Below are 16,134 nucleotides of genomic sequence, written 5' to 3'. Positions count from 1 at the left end.
GCTTACAGTCCCGGGTGCCTGCCACGTGGTCGCCCCCGCAGATCAGGCACCTGGGGCTGCACTGGTGCTGCTCCGTCGGATTTTGTTCGCCGCACTCCTTGCAAGCCTTGGCCTCGGGAGTCGGGCAGACATCTGACCGATGGCCTTGCTGACAGCAGATATAGCATACTTGTCTTGTCGGTCCCGCAGAACTTCCCCCTGTCGGGGGAGGCCTGAAACCCAAACACTCACGTCTTCTCCGTGTTCGTCCAGGACCTCTAATGATGTGATCAATGCAACTCCCAGTCCGTCTGCTTTGCAATGGGGGACGAGCTCTCTTGAGCAAAAAACGACAGTCCTGATAATCGGCGCAGTAAAGAAGTAAATCCTTTCCATTCCCACCTAAAGTATACAAACATGACTTTTTGATTCAATGGAACTATACGTCAGCTACAAAACAATAACGATATGTTCTGTGTACCTTCATCCACATCTCGCATCAGCAGTAAATTACCTAGAATAACTAATCGATGAATTGCCGGAGCCATATCTTGTAGTTGGCGAATTTAATGCTCACTCCCCTTTTTGGTGAAGTGAACACTGTGGCTCTAGGGGCAATAATAATTGTAGATTTTATCCTCGAAAATAATGAATTCCTATTAAATAAGGAAAACAGCACATATTTTTGCGCAAGCTCAGTAAAATTAAGCTTTTTCGATCTAGCTTTCACCTCACGTCTCTTTTTAATGATTTTAATTGGGATGTTTTAAATAATCCTCCGGGAAGTGATCACCTACCTGCTGTGATCAGGCTATCATCGTCTACTCCTGTCATCCCCACTAGACCACGACGCTAAACAGTTTACTCCGCCGAATGGACACAGTTTAGAAGACATGCTAGTTTGGAAAATGAATTTTCTGAAGAGCGCAGCACAGACCACATTATTAAAACGTATACTACATACATAATACCAGGCGCAAAACTAGCTTTCAAAGAAACAGGACACGAACAAAAGATCCACACACAAAGTATGGCGGACACAAAAAAGCACATTGAAAAAAAATAGCAAAAGAAAACCTGGGCCTTCTTCGTTGTTATCCCACTGGAGAGAATTTTCTTATTTTTAAAAGGGTTGAGGACAGAGCGCAGTACGTTTGTAGGATTGCAGAGCAAACTTCCTGGCAGATATATGTGTCCTCTGTAAACAGCTCCATGCCCTCAAAGCAAATTTAGGAACATGTTCGCAAATTGACTGGTGACCATACTGCTTTCACATTTGCATCCGTGTTCGAAACTGTGCGAAAAATACTAGTTTGCCACAAAACAGTTCCATTGTTGATAAAACCCGGTACACTGACATCGGTAGAAGAACAGGCCAATATTTTGGGCGTGTATTTTGCGGAAGTGTCAAGTCCGTCGAACTGCAAAAACACATTCCAAAACAAAAGAAAGCAATAGCAGAGACAAAAATTCCCATTGAAACAGGCATGCATGAGGATTGCAACCAGCTGATCACAGTGCAGAAATTCAATGGAGTATTACCGTAAGGCAAAATCACAGCACCAGGGTCAGACAACGTCCATTACGCTATGCTTGCCTAACTCTCTAAACGTGTTGGCGAGTTGCGACAACATACTGTTGGTGAGTTGCGACACCACGCGTTTCTGATCTTACGCATGGACATCCCCGCATGTGGATGATGGTGAGCAGTGCGTAACCACGAACCCGAGCACAACGCGTTTAGCCGTGCGTGGCTCAGCCGTGTCTGCGGAAAAGGGGGACCTGGTGGCCGAGCCAATGTCGAGCGTTTGGACCTTTAAGGCCCGTCGGCGGAGGCAACACACCACTTTGGCCCCAACTTCCAGTAGACGGCACCTTCTGCCTGACCCGACCGGAGGAAATCAGCAGGCGCCTTTTCCTGTCCTCTCCTTCACATTTCACTTTCCCATCTTCTTTCTTACAACTTTCCTTTTTCTGCCTCCCTCCCTTGTTTTTGCCTGGGGTTAACCTTGCGTTTCAGACTACCCCGCGTTTCGTCATAGTATTGTGTTAGTGTGTACAGCTGGTACGGACAGGGCTTGGTTGCAAATTGATGTTCCGTCCCCTTTTTGGGCTCCATGGTGGGTGGCTCGCACCGTGACCGAACAGCGAATATATTTCGTAGCGAATTCAACGTTTAGATAAGCAGTATTTTAGGCCGCTAACGTTCTTCCGCGGATTCCAAGCTCAGCTAAGTTCTGAAGGATCACGAACCTTCAGTGTGTGTCATATGCTGTCTCTAAATCGAAAAATACAGCAAGACAGTGTTGTTTGTGAAGAAAAGCCTCTCGGAGAGCGTTTTCAAGACGAACTAGGTGGTCTGGAGTGGAGCATTACTATTTAAACCCGCACTGCTTGCTATCAAGAGGCTGACAGGATTGAAAGGCAAAAGTTAAATCTTATATTCAGGACACTTTCAAAGGATTTGGCGAGGCAACTGGTAAGGACAATTGGTCTCTAACTACTAGGAGAGGTTGGTGGCTTCCCGGGTTTAATAAAAGGTAACATATTAGCTTTTTTCAGGCTTCAGGACTTTTTCCCGATGCCTGGAGTTTGTTAAAGAATGCTAAATGCGCCTCTGCGTTATGTTCAGAGAGACGGGATAGCATTTGATAATGTATTTAATCTGATTAAATTATCATAAATTTCTTTTGCGCTGTCACTTCTCGGCAGTCTTTGTTAATTAGCTGTATTTTATTTTACGAATGAATCTGTAGAGTGTGATGAGCTGTAATCTGCATAAAAGTATTCACCCAAAACACTTGCCTGTTCTATATTTATCTGTTTACCAGGGGCGCCCAGAAGGGGAGCTGTGAGTGGGGAGTAGCTTTTGCCCAATTTTTTTCGATATGATTTCCGTTTTTATTCCCCAAAAAACTGGCCATCCTTTTCTCAAACGAGGCGTACAGGCAGATCAGACCCTACACTTCAAAGAAACCGAGCTACCCGTAAAAAATGACAAATTTCTAGGCATAGCATATGACAGAAAATTCACTTTAGATCCCGGGTCATATAAACGCGTTAAAGAAGAAAACTTCCCCATAACTGACCATACTCAAAGTCCTTTCCCACAAACACTGAGGTTCTGACAGGGCAAACCTTCTACAAATTTATCTCTCTGTGCTCCGATCCTATTTATACAATGGTTGCATAGTATATGGTTCAGCAAGGCCGTCTTATCTGAAACGAATGGACCGAGTACACAATTTAGGTTAGCGTCTTTCCACTGGTGCACACAGGACATCACCTATAAAGCGTCTCTTTGTAGAAGCCAATGAACCACCACTTAGAGACAGAAGAAGCATGCTCACGTGTTTGTACGTTCTAAAAATCCTTTCCCTACCGAAACAAGTATGTCACCAAATAGTTACAAAGTGCCCATATAGAACACTCTTTAACAACAAACCGCAAACTACCAGGCCACTGCTCTTGCGTTTCGAAGAAATGTGCCACGGAATCTCTGCGTAGTGAACACATGACCGTGAACTGCACAAAGACGATATCCACTACGTCCGTGGTACAATTTTCCAGCAGTATGCTATTTAACTTTCACAACGTGCACAAAATGCAAACTCTACAACAACTATAGAACAAGAATTTCTTGCAGTCAAGGAAAAATACAATCGTTTCACGGGCTTATATACTGATGTTTCAAAAACAGATGCCTACGTAGAAAGTTTAGTAGTACGAGTAAACGAGAACGAAATAATAAGACTTCCACATTTCTCCAAATTGCTCAATCCTCAGTAGAAGGCTGAGGTCTTTATTTGATTGGTTGTGAGCCTCGGCATCCTTGCGCAGGAAAAGATCGTAGCAGAGGTTACCCAACTTTCTTTAAAGCTTTTACATTACGAGACAGTAAAACTAATGTTTTAGGCCCTCCACACCACCGATTGATTACTTCACCATAAATCAATTTTAACTCTTTTATAAACTTCTGCAGAAACCTTTTCTATACCTTGTACTTGGCACATGATGGCCTGAGTTGATGTGTCATTAAACCCAACACAACACAACACAACTTTACACTGACACTGATGAGCCTGCTCTAGTGAATCGAAGAATCGCAATGCCATGCACACGCGTCTTAAAAAATTGTTCCGCCGCGAAACATCTCTGCAACCCCATTGTGATCAAGTTCCCATTTAAAAGATTACTCAACAACAAACCACATTTTATCAGGCCATTAGTACTACGCTCTGAAGACAAATACACAGACTTAGGCGTACCAGATGCTCGACGTCGCATCTGCAGCAAGACAGGACTATTTACCGCCTTGGTACAGCCTCTGCGCTGTGAGTGACCTCACAATGACACATTTACACAAAAAGCAAGCACCACAAGAGCACATACTTCAAGAATTATTCGCACTGAGAGAAAGATATGACACCTGCACTGAATTTTATACTGATGGCTCAAAAGCAGAAATGCATGCTGTAAGTGTCAAACGAAGGGATTGTAGACTCGTCAAGCTGTACAACGACAGCTTTTTTTTTTCTACAGTCCTCCCATCTGTACTTTTTTTTTCCTCCAAGATGGCAAACAAACAATTTAAAAGTGCAGTATTTCAAGTCAAAAAGGAAAAAAATGGCACTGCCGAGTTGTATGACATTTCTGTGGCTGTAGAGCAAAGAGTAAGAGAGAACATCACAAAAACATCATTTACACCGATTCCTTGTGTGGGCTCAAAGCACAGCTCTCTAGCCCTTTCGGGATGAACGCCACGAGAAAACTAATCGCCTCGGGGCTTCGAAGACGAAGCCAAAACCGCCCATATTTTCCCGAGATGGTCTCTAGAGATGCCTACTGCCGTTGACATGAGTGCTCGCGCCATGGTTTCACGCTGACAGCCACAAAGAAGATTCTCCGGCAAAAACATGGCAGGCGACGAGGCAGGTAAGCTCGAAATTTCAAATATTTTAAGTAAATGATTATTCGATTACAGGCGTTGCGATTTTTATACATAGTTTCTAACGCTAGCTAAGTGCATGAGTCCTTGAACTGAATTAATAGAGGGCATTGCGTTTTCGTAGCTCTCTTTTTTCTCTATGTGCGATTTTGACGCCGTCAGGTCACGGCAGTTTGCTGTTTCTGTATTTTCGCAGATTCGTCCAGCCCGACGGTATTGTTTTACTCCTGCCATGAAAATCAGTCCTGAAGGCTGCAAGCCGCTGTTTTAGGAGCTCGATAATGAAAATTTGTCGAATGTAGAGGGAGGGCGATTGTGAGGACGACGACGAGGCTTTCGAACTTCATGCGACTGATCTAGCGCCAACCAGCGATTAGAGAGCGTTCTGATGACGATTGCGGTCGCGTAATGGCCAGTGCTTGGTAAACAAAAGACATTTCCGCAACCGGAGGTAAAATGTCAAGAGGACGTTCATGATGTTCCCGAATTGGACGGTGAATTGCTATCGCCATATCACTATTTGAGAAGATATGTTCCGAAAAAGTGTGTTTCTGGCGGTGCTTCAAGAAGGAAGACCAGTCAAAAACGATGAAGAAGAGAAGGCGCCTCCTGACTCTTCAAGTCACAGTGGCTGCGTTCCGCAGTCTGAGGTTGAGCTTAGCATGAGATCTGGTCTTGTAGGGTAAGTCGCCGTGTCACGCAACCGCTTCGAAAGGTGCCTAGCAGCCTGCACATTTTTGACGCTAATAATCCCAACAAGACAGAGCGCCTTTCGGAGGTGAGGCCACAGCTGGGCGTTTTTTGCAAACGGCGCAATGAGCTCGTTCCGGAAGAACGGCTTTGCATTGACGAGCAGCTAATGCCTTTCAATGGCCGTCCGGACGTCAAACAGTACATAAAAAGAAAGCCACACCAGTGGGGCGTGAAATTATTTATGGTTTGTGGCGAATCTGACCTTATATATGACTTCCAGCCATACCAAGGATCAATAAGTACCTATCAGACCACCCAAAGTGTAACTTTGGCTTCACAGTTGCAATATTTATGACTATGGCTCAGGGCAATCCATTTGGTGTGGGACACGTTATTTTTTACAATTATTTTACTTGTTTGCTTCTGCCATGTGAAATGCCGAGGAGGAAAATATTTGCTGCGGGAACAATACGGTCTAACAGATGCGAGAGGTGTCCCTTGAGGAGCGAAAATGATCTCAATGAAAAGGGGCGTGGCTCATTAGATTGCCTTGTTAGTGGAGACGGAAAGACGGCCGTGGCAAAGTGGCTGGATAACAAGTCCGTGGCCTTGGCATCCAGCTTTCTTCCTGTAAAGGATGAAGACACTGCTAGGCGATGGAGAAAAACAGAGGTTTTTCGGACATCTGACGAACAGCTGTAGTCGATGCGTACAACCACAGCATGGGTGGCGTCGACAAACAGATTTTCTTGTGGCGCTGCACCGTACAAAAATCCGGTCAAGAAATTAAACCCTCAGGATTATATTCCTCTTGATGAATTTCGTGGTAGTGAACGCCTGGATTGAAAACAGGAAAGAAGCAGACAGGCAGTTTATTGCGTGAACAAACAGGTTGACTTACTCGGCTTCACCTTGAACGTCACTGAGCTGCTTTCGGCAGCTGAGAGCAAACCTTCGACTGCGAAGAAAGGAAGGCCCTCAGCGTCCCATCTGCAGCCTGCAAAGCAGGCTAGGTCCACAAAAAATAGGCCTGTTCAAGATGTCAGGTCGGATCAGATCGGATATTGGCCCATTCATGACGATTCATAGGAGCATGCAGCCATGCAAAATGGAGCACTGTGCGGGAAAATCTCGCATGCAGTGTGAGAAATTCAGCTTGTGCCTTTCAATGTATAGGAACTGTTTCAAAGTGCTTCATTCTCTCTACTAATGAAATTGCGGTTTCTTAGCGCTTCGTGAAACCTTGGGAATAAAGCATCCAAAAATTTCATTTTACAACCCTTGAGTCCTGATATCCGATTCTGACGCCATATCGCTAACTCAGTAACTGCTTCCACTACAAGTTTTATAATTGGGGATGTTATTTGACTAATATGAACATTAAAAAGTAGCTGAATAATCTGCCGTAGAAATGAAAAATCCAGGGCCTAAAGGCTAGAATGCTGCTGAACCCTTAATAGGAAACAGTATACATAATATAAGTGAAATCACAGCACAAAAGCGTAAGTTAATTTCTGCTGGTTCCCTAGCCATGTCAGAATTGTGGACAATGAAAAAACAGATGCGTGTGCTGCACAGGCACGATTTCGTCTAATAAAATAAGTGAACACACTTCACATGGATTACTTGAATTTAACATGCTCTAAAATGAGAAATAAGTTGCAAGCTGCATGGGGAGATCAGGGAAACAAAGTGCATTCTGTAAACACCATTTCAGTGTTTCAGGACCATAGAAATCGTGTCGACATCAAGACTGTTTTATAGTTTTATGCTGTCTACGCTTTGGAGACGCAAACCTTAGAGAAAACTTCTTAATAAGAAAGAAAAATAAACCTTTCTGCGAATTGTGTTGTAGTGAACTCACAATAACCTACATTTTAATTTCCTATACAAAAATTAGGCCAAGAAAAAATATTTTACATTACTTTAGAATGTATACATCTGATCAAGCCACTATTTGAAACAAACTATAGGTATCGCCTTTAAAGCAACATACTAAGCCTTTGTTTCGCCAATCGTAGCCCTAGTTGATTTTGGACCATAAAACTCAATATGACCAACCAGAAGCTTAAAACAAAAAAATGAGTGCCGTCGCGGTGGCTGAGTGGTTATGGCGCTCGGCTGCTGGCCCGAAAGACCAGGGTTCGATTCCGGCCGCGGCGGTCAAATTTCGATGGAGGCGAAATTCTAGAGGCCCGTGTACTGTGCGATGTCAGTGCACGTTAAAGAACCCCAGGCGGTCGAAATTTCCGGAGCCCTTTACTACGGCATACCTCATAGCCGGAGTCGCTTTGGGATGTTAAACACTCACAAGCTAAACCAAACAAAAATGAGTTGTCTCTTAGAATGTTCAACTACAGGAAATGATTACAATTAACTACCGTATAGCATAAAAGTAAAATGAATATGGGATTTGCCATTTAACCGGCCCGGTAACTGCTTTAACAGGCTGCAATATTATGTACCATGCCTGCTCAATATTGAAAAACTGCATATAGACCTGCACACTAAGTCCAAAAATCAAAGGAAAGAATATTTAATCACGATCGAGGTCTCCGTCTATGACATCTGTAACCTGTAGCGTAAACTTTTTTCTTTTTTTTTGCAGCACAACGACGTTGTATGGAATATCTGCGTTTAGCAGTATTGCGTATGCCTATACGTATTAAAAGAAAAGGTTAATGTTAGAACAGAGATCTGAATTTTTTTCTCTGCTTCTACTCTGTCGATTTTAAACACTTGAGAATGTGTGAGATGTTAATGCATGCACGTATTTTCTCTTGCTTCTCTCTGCTTATTGCATTTGCATCTTAAAATATCCAACCCTCTGTATTTTTAGCATGTGTACAGAACTTCACGCTGCCAAAGGAGCAAGAGCCACGTCATGGTTTTTGTTCTTGTCCTGGCATTCCGTTCAATATACGCGGAAGAATGGTGAATAAATATTGACTGATCAATTGATTTCTCAACACCACGTGACCACCTTTGACTAATCATAGGGCTCCGCCAAAGTTGAAGGTACGAGAAGAAGAATTTTGGAAGCAGACAAATCCCAGAAAATGGATTATAGTGGATTAGTGCGTCCTATTAGTTTAATCCCATATGATATTCCAATGGAAGGTACTCGGATAGTCTAGAACGTGATCACTCGTGCATACCGCATAACGGTAACTAAAGCAGTTCAAACCGGACTTTTGGCGGGAAAATCGCACTTCAGATGAACTTGAAGGTAAGGTTGCGGAGGGTAGTACTTCATTCAGACTTGCTGCGGCGGCAATGTATATATATATATATATATATATATATATATATATATATATATATATATATATATATATATATATATATATAAATATATATATATATATATAACGCTATTCACAATTGTACAGACGGTAATGCGGCTGCTCTAGAACGCCTGCGCTTTTTTTTACTGCCGCATTCAAAGCATATTGAATTTGTCGCACATGCTTTTTCCTGCCTTTGTTTGTCCACTATAATTTTATATGCAATATAAAGCACTCAAACACTTGTGGGAGGCCGATGAGTTGTTTTAATTTTGCTCGAAAATTTTATCGTTGTTTTTGACGCAGACTCCAAGCCACTTCTTATCGCCATTAGAAGTTCAACTCTCTGTAGTACCCTTGTTCATGCTGAGCGCTCAGCATATAGCGGTCATAATTTTAGCTTCCGATATTTTTGTTGATTGCTTACTTTTGCCCTTTTACAGAGCCGAGGCGGTGGCAAAAAAGGCAATTTTTCAGGTGTGACCGATGTTCGCTGTTTCCAAAATCTCACAAATATTTGTTCTCGTACCCGGACATTGCAAGGGGGCCATGTATTCTGGCGTGTGTGGCCGCAAAGCCTATCGTATAACTACTATAGAGCTCCAATGCAATATACACAATTGCATTAAGGGCTCGGTAAGCGTCGGCATATTTCTTTGATACACTGTGTGAGCCCAGCCCTAGCGCGAAGAAAGCTGCAGTGGTACCGGTATGCACCAGCGGAGCTATGAGCCGTTTCGACACCTACCTCACCGAATACATATGTGATATGTTCTCCTTTAACGACTGGGCCCCGTATGTTGCCACGGTGGTTGCCCAGAACTGCATACACATGTCTGGTAGGGTCCAGTTTAGACGTGAAGGGCCCCTTCGCTCCAACTCCTCCGCTGCCAAATGGTTTTCTCTACCTCGCAGGCGACCGAGGAAGCTCTCCAACCTCCGCTCCCAGAGATCTCTGCCTCCGCTACTAGGGCGACGATGGAGACTTCCCAGGCCGATAACGTCGTTGCGACATCGGGACGCTCCTTGGCTTCAAAAACCCCAAGCTTGGCGTCAAAGACGTCAAGCTTGGCGTCAAAGAAATCAAGCTTGGCATCAAAGACGTCAAGCCAACGGAACTTAAGAGAGTCCATTAAGGCACTGAACAACCTGCTGCTTGATGCCCCCGCTGATGCCATCTCTGTCACGGTGAGTTTGGTTTGAGGGTTGGCCACGAGATGTGTGGTGATGGAAATGTGCTCTAGGCCCTGCTTTTCGAGACGCGATGCTTGGCATCATTAGGCTGTGCCAGGAACAGGGAGACTCCTATATTCACACCTTTTTCCATGTGCAGAAGACGAGACTCAGCTTGCGTCTTGGTCAGACGAAGTGCTGCAAATACCATGGAGGCTTGTTTTTGCGAAGGGTCTACCGCACCAGTAAATCCACCTGGAGCGCATTATTACACTGTAACAGGCCTTTTGTATATTGGTACAAAAGTCTGGATTCATACTCTATATGCTTTATTCCACGTAACCGCCACATCACCTTCCACGAGTTGACTGAACTTATAGCAAAGCAGGTTTCAGGCATGCCCACCTCATTCGATCTAAGCGGAAGTCTATTCCAAGACAACTCACTTCCGGTTACGGTCGTTTCCTTCCTAGGGAAGCCGAAATGTATGGCTCTCCTATCACTGTAATATACAGAGAATTCGCTTCAATATTTTAGGAAAAATCTACTAAAAACATTACCTATAGCAGCTAGGTGCTTGGCAGTAATGAACAGATTATAGCTGTTGGTTATTTTCTGCCCATTGCTGTATCACCTGACTGATAGCGTGAATGTGGTCCATTGTCGAGTGCCTTTTACAAAAGCGTGCCTCATAATTTCGTTGATTGAAGTCTATGGTTGCCGTGACTCTATTAGCGGTTAGCTTAGTAAAAACCTTGTAGGCAACAGTGAACAGATCGGTCTAATTTTTCAAGTTCTTGACGTCTCCTTTCTTATTATTCAATATAATGTTAGCGTTCTTCCAAGCTTCTCGTACGCTTGAAGTTATAAGGCAGTGAGTATTCAGGGTCGCTAGGATTTCTAGAACGATTTCCTCTCTCTCCTAAAACGCATCTGCAGTTACGTGATCCTCACTAGCTGCTTTCCATCTTTGCATTGCTCCCCATGGCTTACTTTACTTCGTCTTTCTTTGCTGTGTTATACTGCCTATCTCATCTACGTCCTGATTACATTGGCTACTGTATAGATTTGTGTAGAACTCTTCGGCCACTTTGACTATCTTATCCACATTGCTAATGACATTCAGAAGGGTAGACGCTTAGGCTTGTTGGTTCATATTGCAAGGATAAAAGCGTAGCATAAAAGACGGGGCCTCAGAAAGAGTGACACACCCAGCGCTATGACATTGCCGTCCTTGTCTTTTAACGTATACATCTAATTTTCGCTTATGCAGAGTTTCCTTAATGGCTTGTAGGACTTTAGGCTACCTCCCTTCGTTACAGCATGCTCTACTCAGTCCAAATTAATCTTCCTTACGTCTCTTGCCTTGCGCTTAATAATTAAATTCCATAGCTATGCCAGTTCTATTCTTACTATGGGGCTTGATGCTTTCATGCTTTGGCCTACCTTTGCTTCGCGCTTCATAATGATAGCTGTGAGATTATCATTCATAGCGTGAACATTAAGGTCGTCATCGTCTGTTAAAGCCGAGTATCTGTTCTGAAGCGATATCCTAATTTCTCAACTTGTCCTCTTTCTGCTAACTCGTTAATGGGCTTTTCTTTTTCTTCTAGTTTTCTTTCTTCTTTCTTTTTGAAGTCTGGGCTTATTCGACACTTTACCATCCTGTGCTCGCTACTGCGCACCTTTCCAAGGACCTGCACATCTTGCATGATGCCGGGCTGAAGGCACAATACGATGTCTACTTAGTTGTTAGTCTCATCAATGGGTCTCTTCCACGTCCAGTTATCTCGTTTGCGGAAGAAGGCATTCACGATAGATTAATTATTTCTGTCGCCAATGTCTACTAATAACTTCCTAAAGAAGTACTTTGGTTTCAACTAGTTTGTTCCTAGCTGTAGATGATGTCAGGACAGCGCGAAAGGAACAAGGACAAGAGAGGCACAAACACACAACAGGACAGGCGCCCTGTTGTGTCCTGTCCTGTTGGGTCTCTTCCACGCCCAGTTATCTCGTTTGCGGAGGAAAGCATTCATGATAGATGAACTATTTCTGTCGCCGAGGTCTACTAATAACTTCCTCAAGAAGTACTTTGGTTGAACCACTCAGCCATCGCGGCAGCACACAATGTCTCATTTAATACCCTGTAGTTCCTCTAACGGCACTGCTAAACTAGCGGCACTGGATAACGTTCTAGCTTTAAACGTTGCCAGGATGCTTCCAATGGCGGCGTGTCTGGAACCAATGATTCTTAGCACCCTCAGCTGCGTCACAGGTCTGGCCGCCGCCTTGGTCAGTTGCTCTGCAGCCGCATGGGACTGAAGCATGAGAGTTAATTTTGTATAGTCATATAGAAAGCCACGTACTAAACCCGGGTGGCTAAATTCCATTCTGGTGAATGAGTGCGTTATCGATTCGTGCCACCGAGATCAGGCCGCACATCAGGCCTAATTATGCAACTCCACTGACACGAGGAGGTCTATTTTCAATCCGGTTGAGAATCGCGCTGCACCGGGATTCGAAGCCCGGTCCTCATGCACGCGAGGCGGATGTTCTTCCTCTACGCGACATAGACTATATATGCCCCTCATAGGTTACGAGAAAGCATTTGGCTCAGTCGAAACGTCAGCCGGCATGCAGGAATTGCAGAATGAGGGCGTAAAAGAGCTGCATGTAAACAAGCTGGAGGATATCTGTAACGGCTGCACAGCTACCATATTCCTCCGTAAAGTCAGCAAATAAGGTAGAGTGTCAAACAGGGAGAGACGATCTCGCGAATGCTATTCACCGCCTGTTTGCAGGAGGTGTTCGGACGTCTGGGTATGGAAAAGTTGGGGATAGGAGTTAATGCTGAATACCTTAGTAATCGGCGATTGGATGATGACATTGCCTTGCTAAGTCACTCAAGAGATAACTGGAAAGCATTATGAATGAGTTAGGCAGAGCAAAATGACTGGTCTAAAAATTGTGATGCAGAAAACCAAAGTAATCTTCAAAAGTCTCGGAATAGAACAGCAGTTTACAATTGGTAGCGAGGTCCTGTAAGTGCGAAGCGAATACGTCTACTTAGGGCAGGTGGTGACCGCAGGTCTGAATCACGAGAGCGAAATAACTAGAGGAAGGGGAATTGTGTGAAGCACATTTGGAAGGCTCTCTCAGATCATGAATGGTGGTTTACCAGTGTCCCTTAACAGAAAACCATTTAACAATTGTATGTTACTGGCACTCACCTCTGGGGCAGAAATGTGGAGGGTAACGAGAAGGGTTCAACTTAAATTGCGACCACGCAGGGAGCTATGAAAGGGCAAACGATGCGTGTAACGTTAAGAGATACAAAGAGCTAAGAGTGGGTCAGAGAACAAACACAGGTGAATGACATCTTATACGAAATCAACAGGAAGAAACGGGCTTGGTCAGGGCCTAGAATGCGAAGGTAAGATAGCCGATGGTCCGCAAGGATAACGGAATGGATGGATCCAAGAGAACGGAAACATAGCAGGGGAAGGCAGAAAGTTAGGTGGGCGCAATGTGATTAAGAAGTTCGCGCGGATACAATGGTCGCAGCTCACCTACGGGGCGGAACGAGGGAGGCTAACGCAAAGAGTTCAGTTTGAGTTAAGGACAACGCCGTGAGCAATGGAAAGAAAACTGATAGGTGCAACGTTAAGAGACCGGAAGCAGGCAGAGTGGGTGAGGGAACAAACGCGGGTTAATGACATGGTTCACGCAAAAAGCGTACAGGCGCTAAAAGACGAAGACAAGCACACTCATGACATCACAGTCGAAATCAAGAGGAAGAAATGGGCTTGGGCAGGGCATGTAATGCGAAGGCAAGATAACCGCTGGTCCTTAAGGGTAACGGAGTGGATTCTAAGAGAAAGTAAGCGTAGCAGGGGACGGCAGAAGGTTAGGTGGGCGGATGTGATTAAGAAGTTTGCAGACAAAGGGTGGATGATGCTGGCAACAGACAGGCTGAATTGAAGAGACATGGGAGAGTCCTTTGACCTGCAGTGGGTGTATTAAGGCTGATGATGATCATTATGGTCGCAACTGGCACAGGAGAGGGTTAGAGAGCAATAGGAGAGGCCATTGCCTTGCACTGCGCGTAGACAAGCGATGGTAATGATGAACTAATTACAAAGGATCAGAAGTGCGTCCAGTATCAGTTAGTAGATGCGGAGAACTGGCATTGCCCTTCGTCCTACCGAGCTGCGAATTTCGGCTGTCCGAGCATGTAAGGTGACCACTAAGTGCGCATAGCGATGCCACTCCTCGGCTACCGACCCGAAAGGCACGGGTTCAATCCTCGCCGAGGCGGTCGCATTTAAATAGAAGCTAAATGCTGAGGGTCCATGCAGCATGCAATGTCAGTGCATGTTCCGGAACACCAGGTGGTGGAAATCATCCGGAGCCCTCCATTGAGGCGTCCTTTAAGGCCTGAGTTGCTTTTGGACGTTAAACGCCATAACACGAAAACCGAACAAAGATATACGCGACCGCTGCCTATTGCGGATTGGAGACCGCAATGGCCACTATGGCCGTTTATTTGCCTTTTCAACATTGACGCAGGATGCTACACTCAGGACAGTCACTCGACCACAGCGGGCTGATTTGCTGCAGAACAAGCTGCTCCGTGTGGTGCTGCTTTGCGTTGCCGCGAGATCCTTCACCCTGCTTCTGTACCGGCCGGCGAGCCGAAAGACGCCGCAGTACTGCGTAACAAAGTCCTGCTCTGAGCACAGGTGAAATAGCCGAGAGCTATGCGCTACATTGGGCATGAACAGAGCATATCCCCTGGAGTTCAGTAGGTTTGGTGCACTGAAAGACTGTCAGAAAGCTGTCTTTGTGAATGGCTTTGAGCTGTGTGGGACAAGAGGTGTGGCCCATACATCAGTTCACAAGGAGCCGTTTATTTGCGTAAAACATTGACCGCGGGGAACGAAATGTAATGTAAAGCGTGACTTAATTTATAATTGTAAAACTAAAATACGGGTATTATATTTGTTTTCGGAAATACGTGTTGTGTAGGCATTTTAAGGTCAATTAAATAGTGTTCGAACAAAGTTTTTCTGCAGATACATATCTTGTCAACATTCGTACCTGATGTGGCACACCAAACGAGCAGACAATAATATAGCGTAGAAAAAAAGAGGGTGTTATAAACAAGAACGTTTATTCTGTAAGCTGAGTACACGGAACACAGGATGCACGGAACAGTATAAGGCGGTCACTCCACGAACTAATTATTCTACACTAAGAATATTATGCACACTACGAACACATTTGAATGCTGTTGAAAAATCGGGTCTTGATTTTTTTACATCTGATGTGCGGCCATTACGTTAACTGTTAACTTCTTGTCGCTCATTCTTTCTTAAATTATTTAAGAGCATTTTTCATGTTAAAACACATGCTTGGACGAGTTGGTAACTCATTATAACCAGAACAGCGCGCACTAAGACACGGACACGAAGGGAGACACGACACACACAAGCGCTGACTTTTAACTGGTGCCTATTGTTTGGAACGAGGCATATATACAGTTCCAACAACACAAGGAAACCAAACCATCCATTCATAGATTCATAGTCAATTCATGCATGTCGCACTGAACAAGGATGATAACAACATTATCATTTTCCCTTCGCTAAAAATGCCAATTCTTTAGGACTGTTTGATAAAGAGGGGATACTGACGCATGCGTCATTAGACCAGGCGATGTGCGCTGCTTCGATTATTCGCGTGTTAATTGGTCACTGTGTTTACTTAAAATTTGTGTGCTAGTGAAGTCAGGGTGGCAAGTTTTGCTTTCACAGTCTCTACAATGGATCCCGAGATGCCCTTTTATTGTGTTATGAACGTTGCTATGGTGCTCCTTCAGGCGTTCATTGAGGCATCTCCCCGTCTGACCCACATACAGCTTGCCGCATGACAAGGGAATGGCATACACTACACCTTCTTCACATGATACGAATTGATTTTCATGCTTGATGTCGCAATCTCTGGGAACGTATTCAGTGTTAACCATTTTGCACATCTTCCCAAGCTAATCCG

General features: G+C 44.5%; 1 protein-coding gene across 1 annotated transcript; it reads left to right on the top strand.

Annotated features, from left to right (window-relative positions):
* The first annotated feature begins 9,269 nt into the window (after positions 1-9,269).
* LOC144134627 (uncharacterized) lies at positions 9,270-14,888 on the top strand. The gene is made up of 3 exons (XM_077667502.1): positions 9,270-9,384; positions 9,823-10,095; positions 14,650-14,888. Exons 1-3 carry the CDS (start codon positions 9,271-9,273, stop codon positions 14,824-14,826), a joined length of 564 nt encoding a protein of 187 aa, XP_077523628.1. The 5' UTR covers position 9,270; the 3' UTR covers positions 14,827-14,888.
* The last annotated feature ends 1,246 nt before the right edge of the window (positions 14,889-16,134 follow it).

The sequence above is a fragment of the Amblyomma americanum genome, chromosome 5 (assembly GCF_052857255.1).
Source record: "Amblyomma americanum isolate KBUSLIRL-KWMA chromosome 5, ASM5285725v1, whole genome shotgun sequence".
Classification (NCBI taxonomy): Eukaryota; Metazoa; Arthropoda; class Arachnida; order Ixodida; family Ixodidae; genus Amblyomma; species Amblyomma americanum.
Note: the sequence above shows the minus strand (reverse complement) of the source record. Positions and strands in the feature narration are given on the sequence as shown.

What these genes read in the sequence shown, in the direction of transcription:
- LOC144134627 (XM_077667502.1), top strand. Translation starts at nt 9,271, where the DNA reads ATGCTGAGCGCTCAGCATATAGCGGTCATAATTTTAGCTTCCGATATT. An exon ending in CAAAAAAGGCAATTTTTCAG is followed by an intron (nt 9,385 to 9,822) that starts GTGTGACCGATG and finishes TCTACCTCGCAG; the next exon opens with GCGACCGAGGAAGCTCTCCA. An exon ending in CTGATGCCATCTCTGTCACG is followed by an intron (nt 10,096 to 14,649) that starts GTGAGTTTGGTT and finishes ACATTGACGCAG; the next exon opens with GATGCTACACTCAGGACAGT.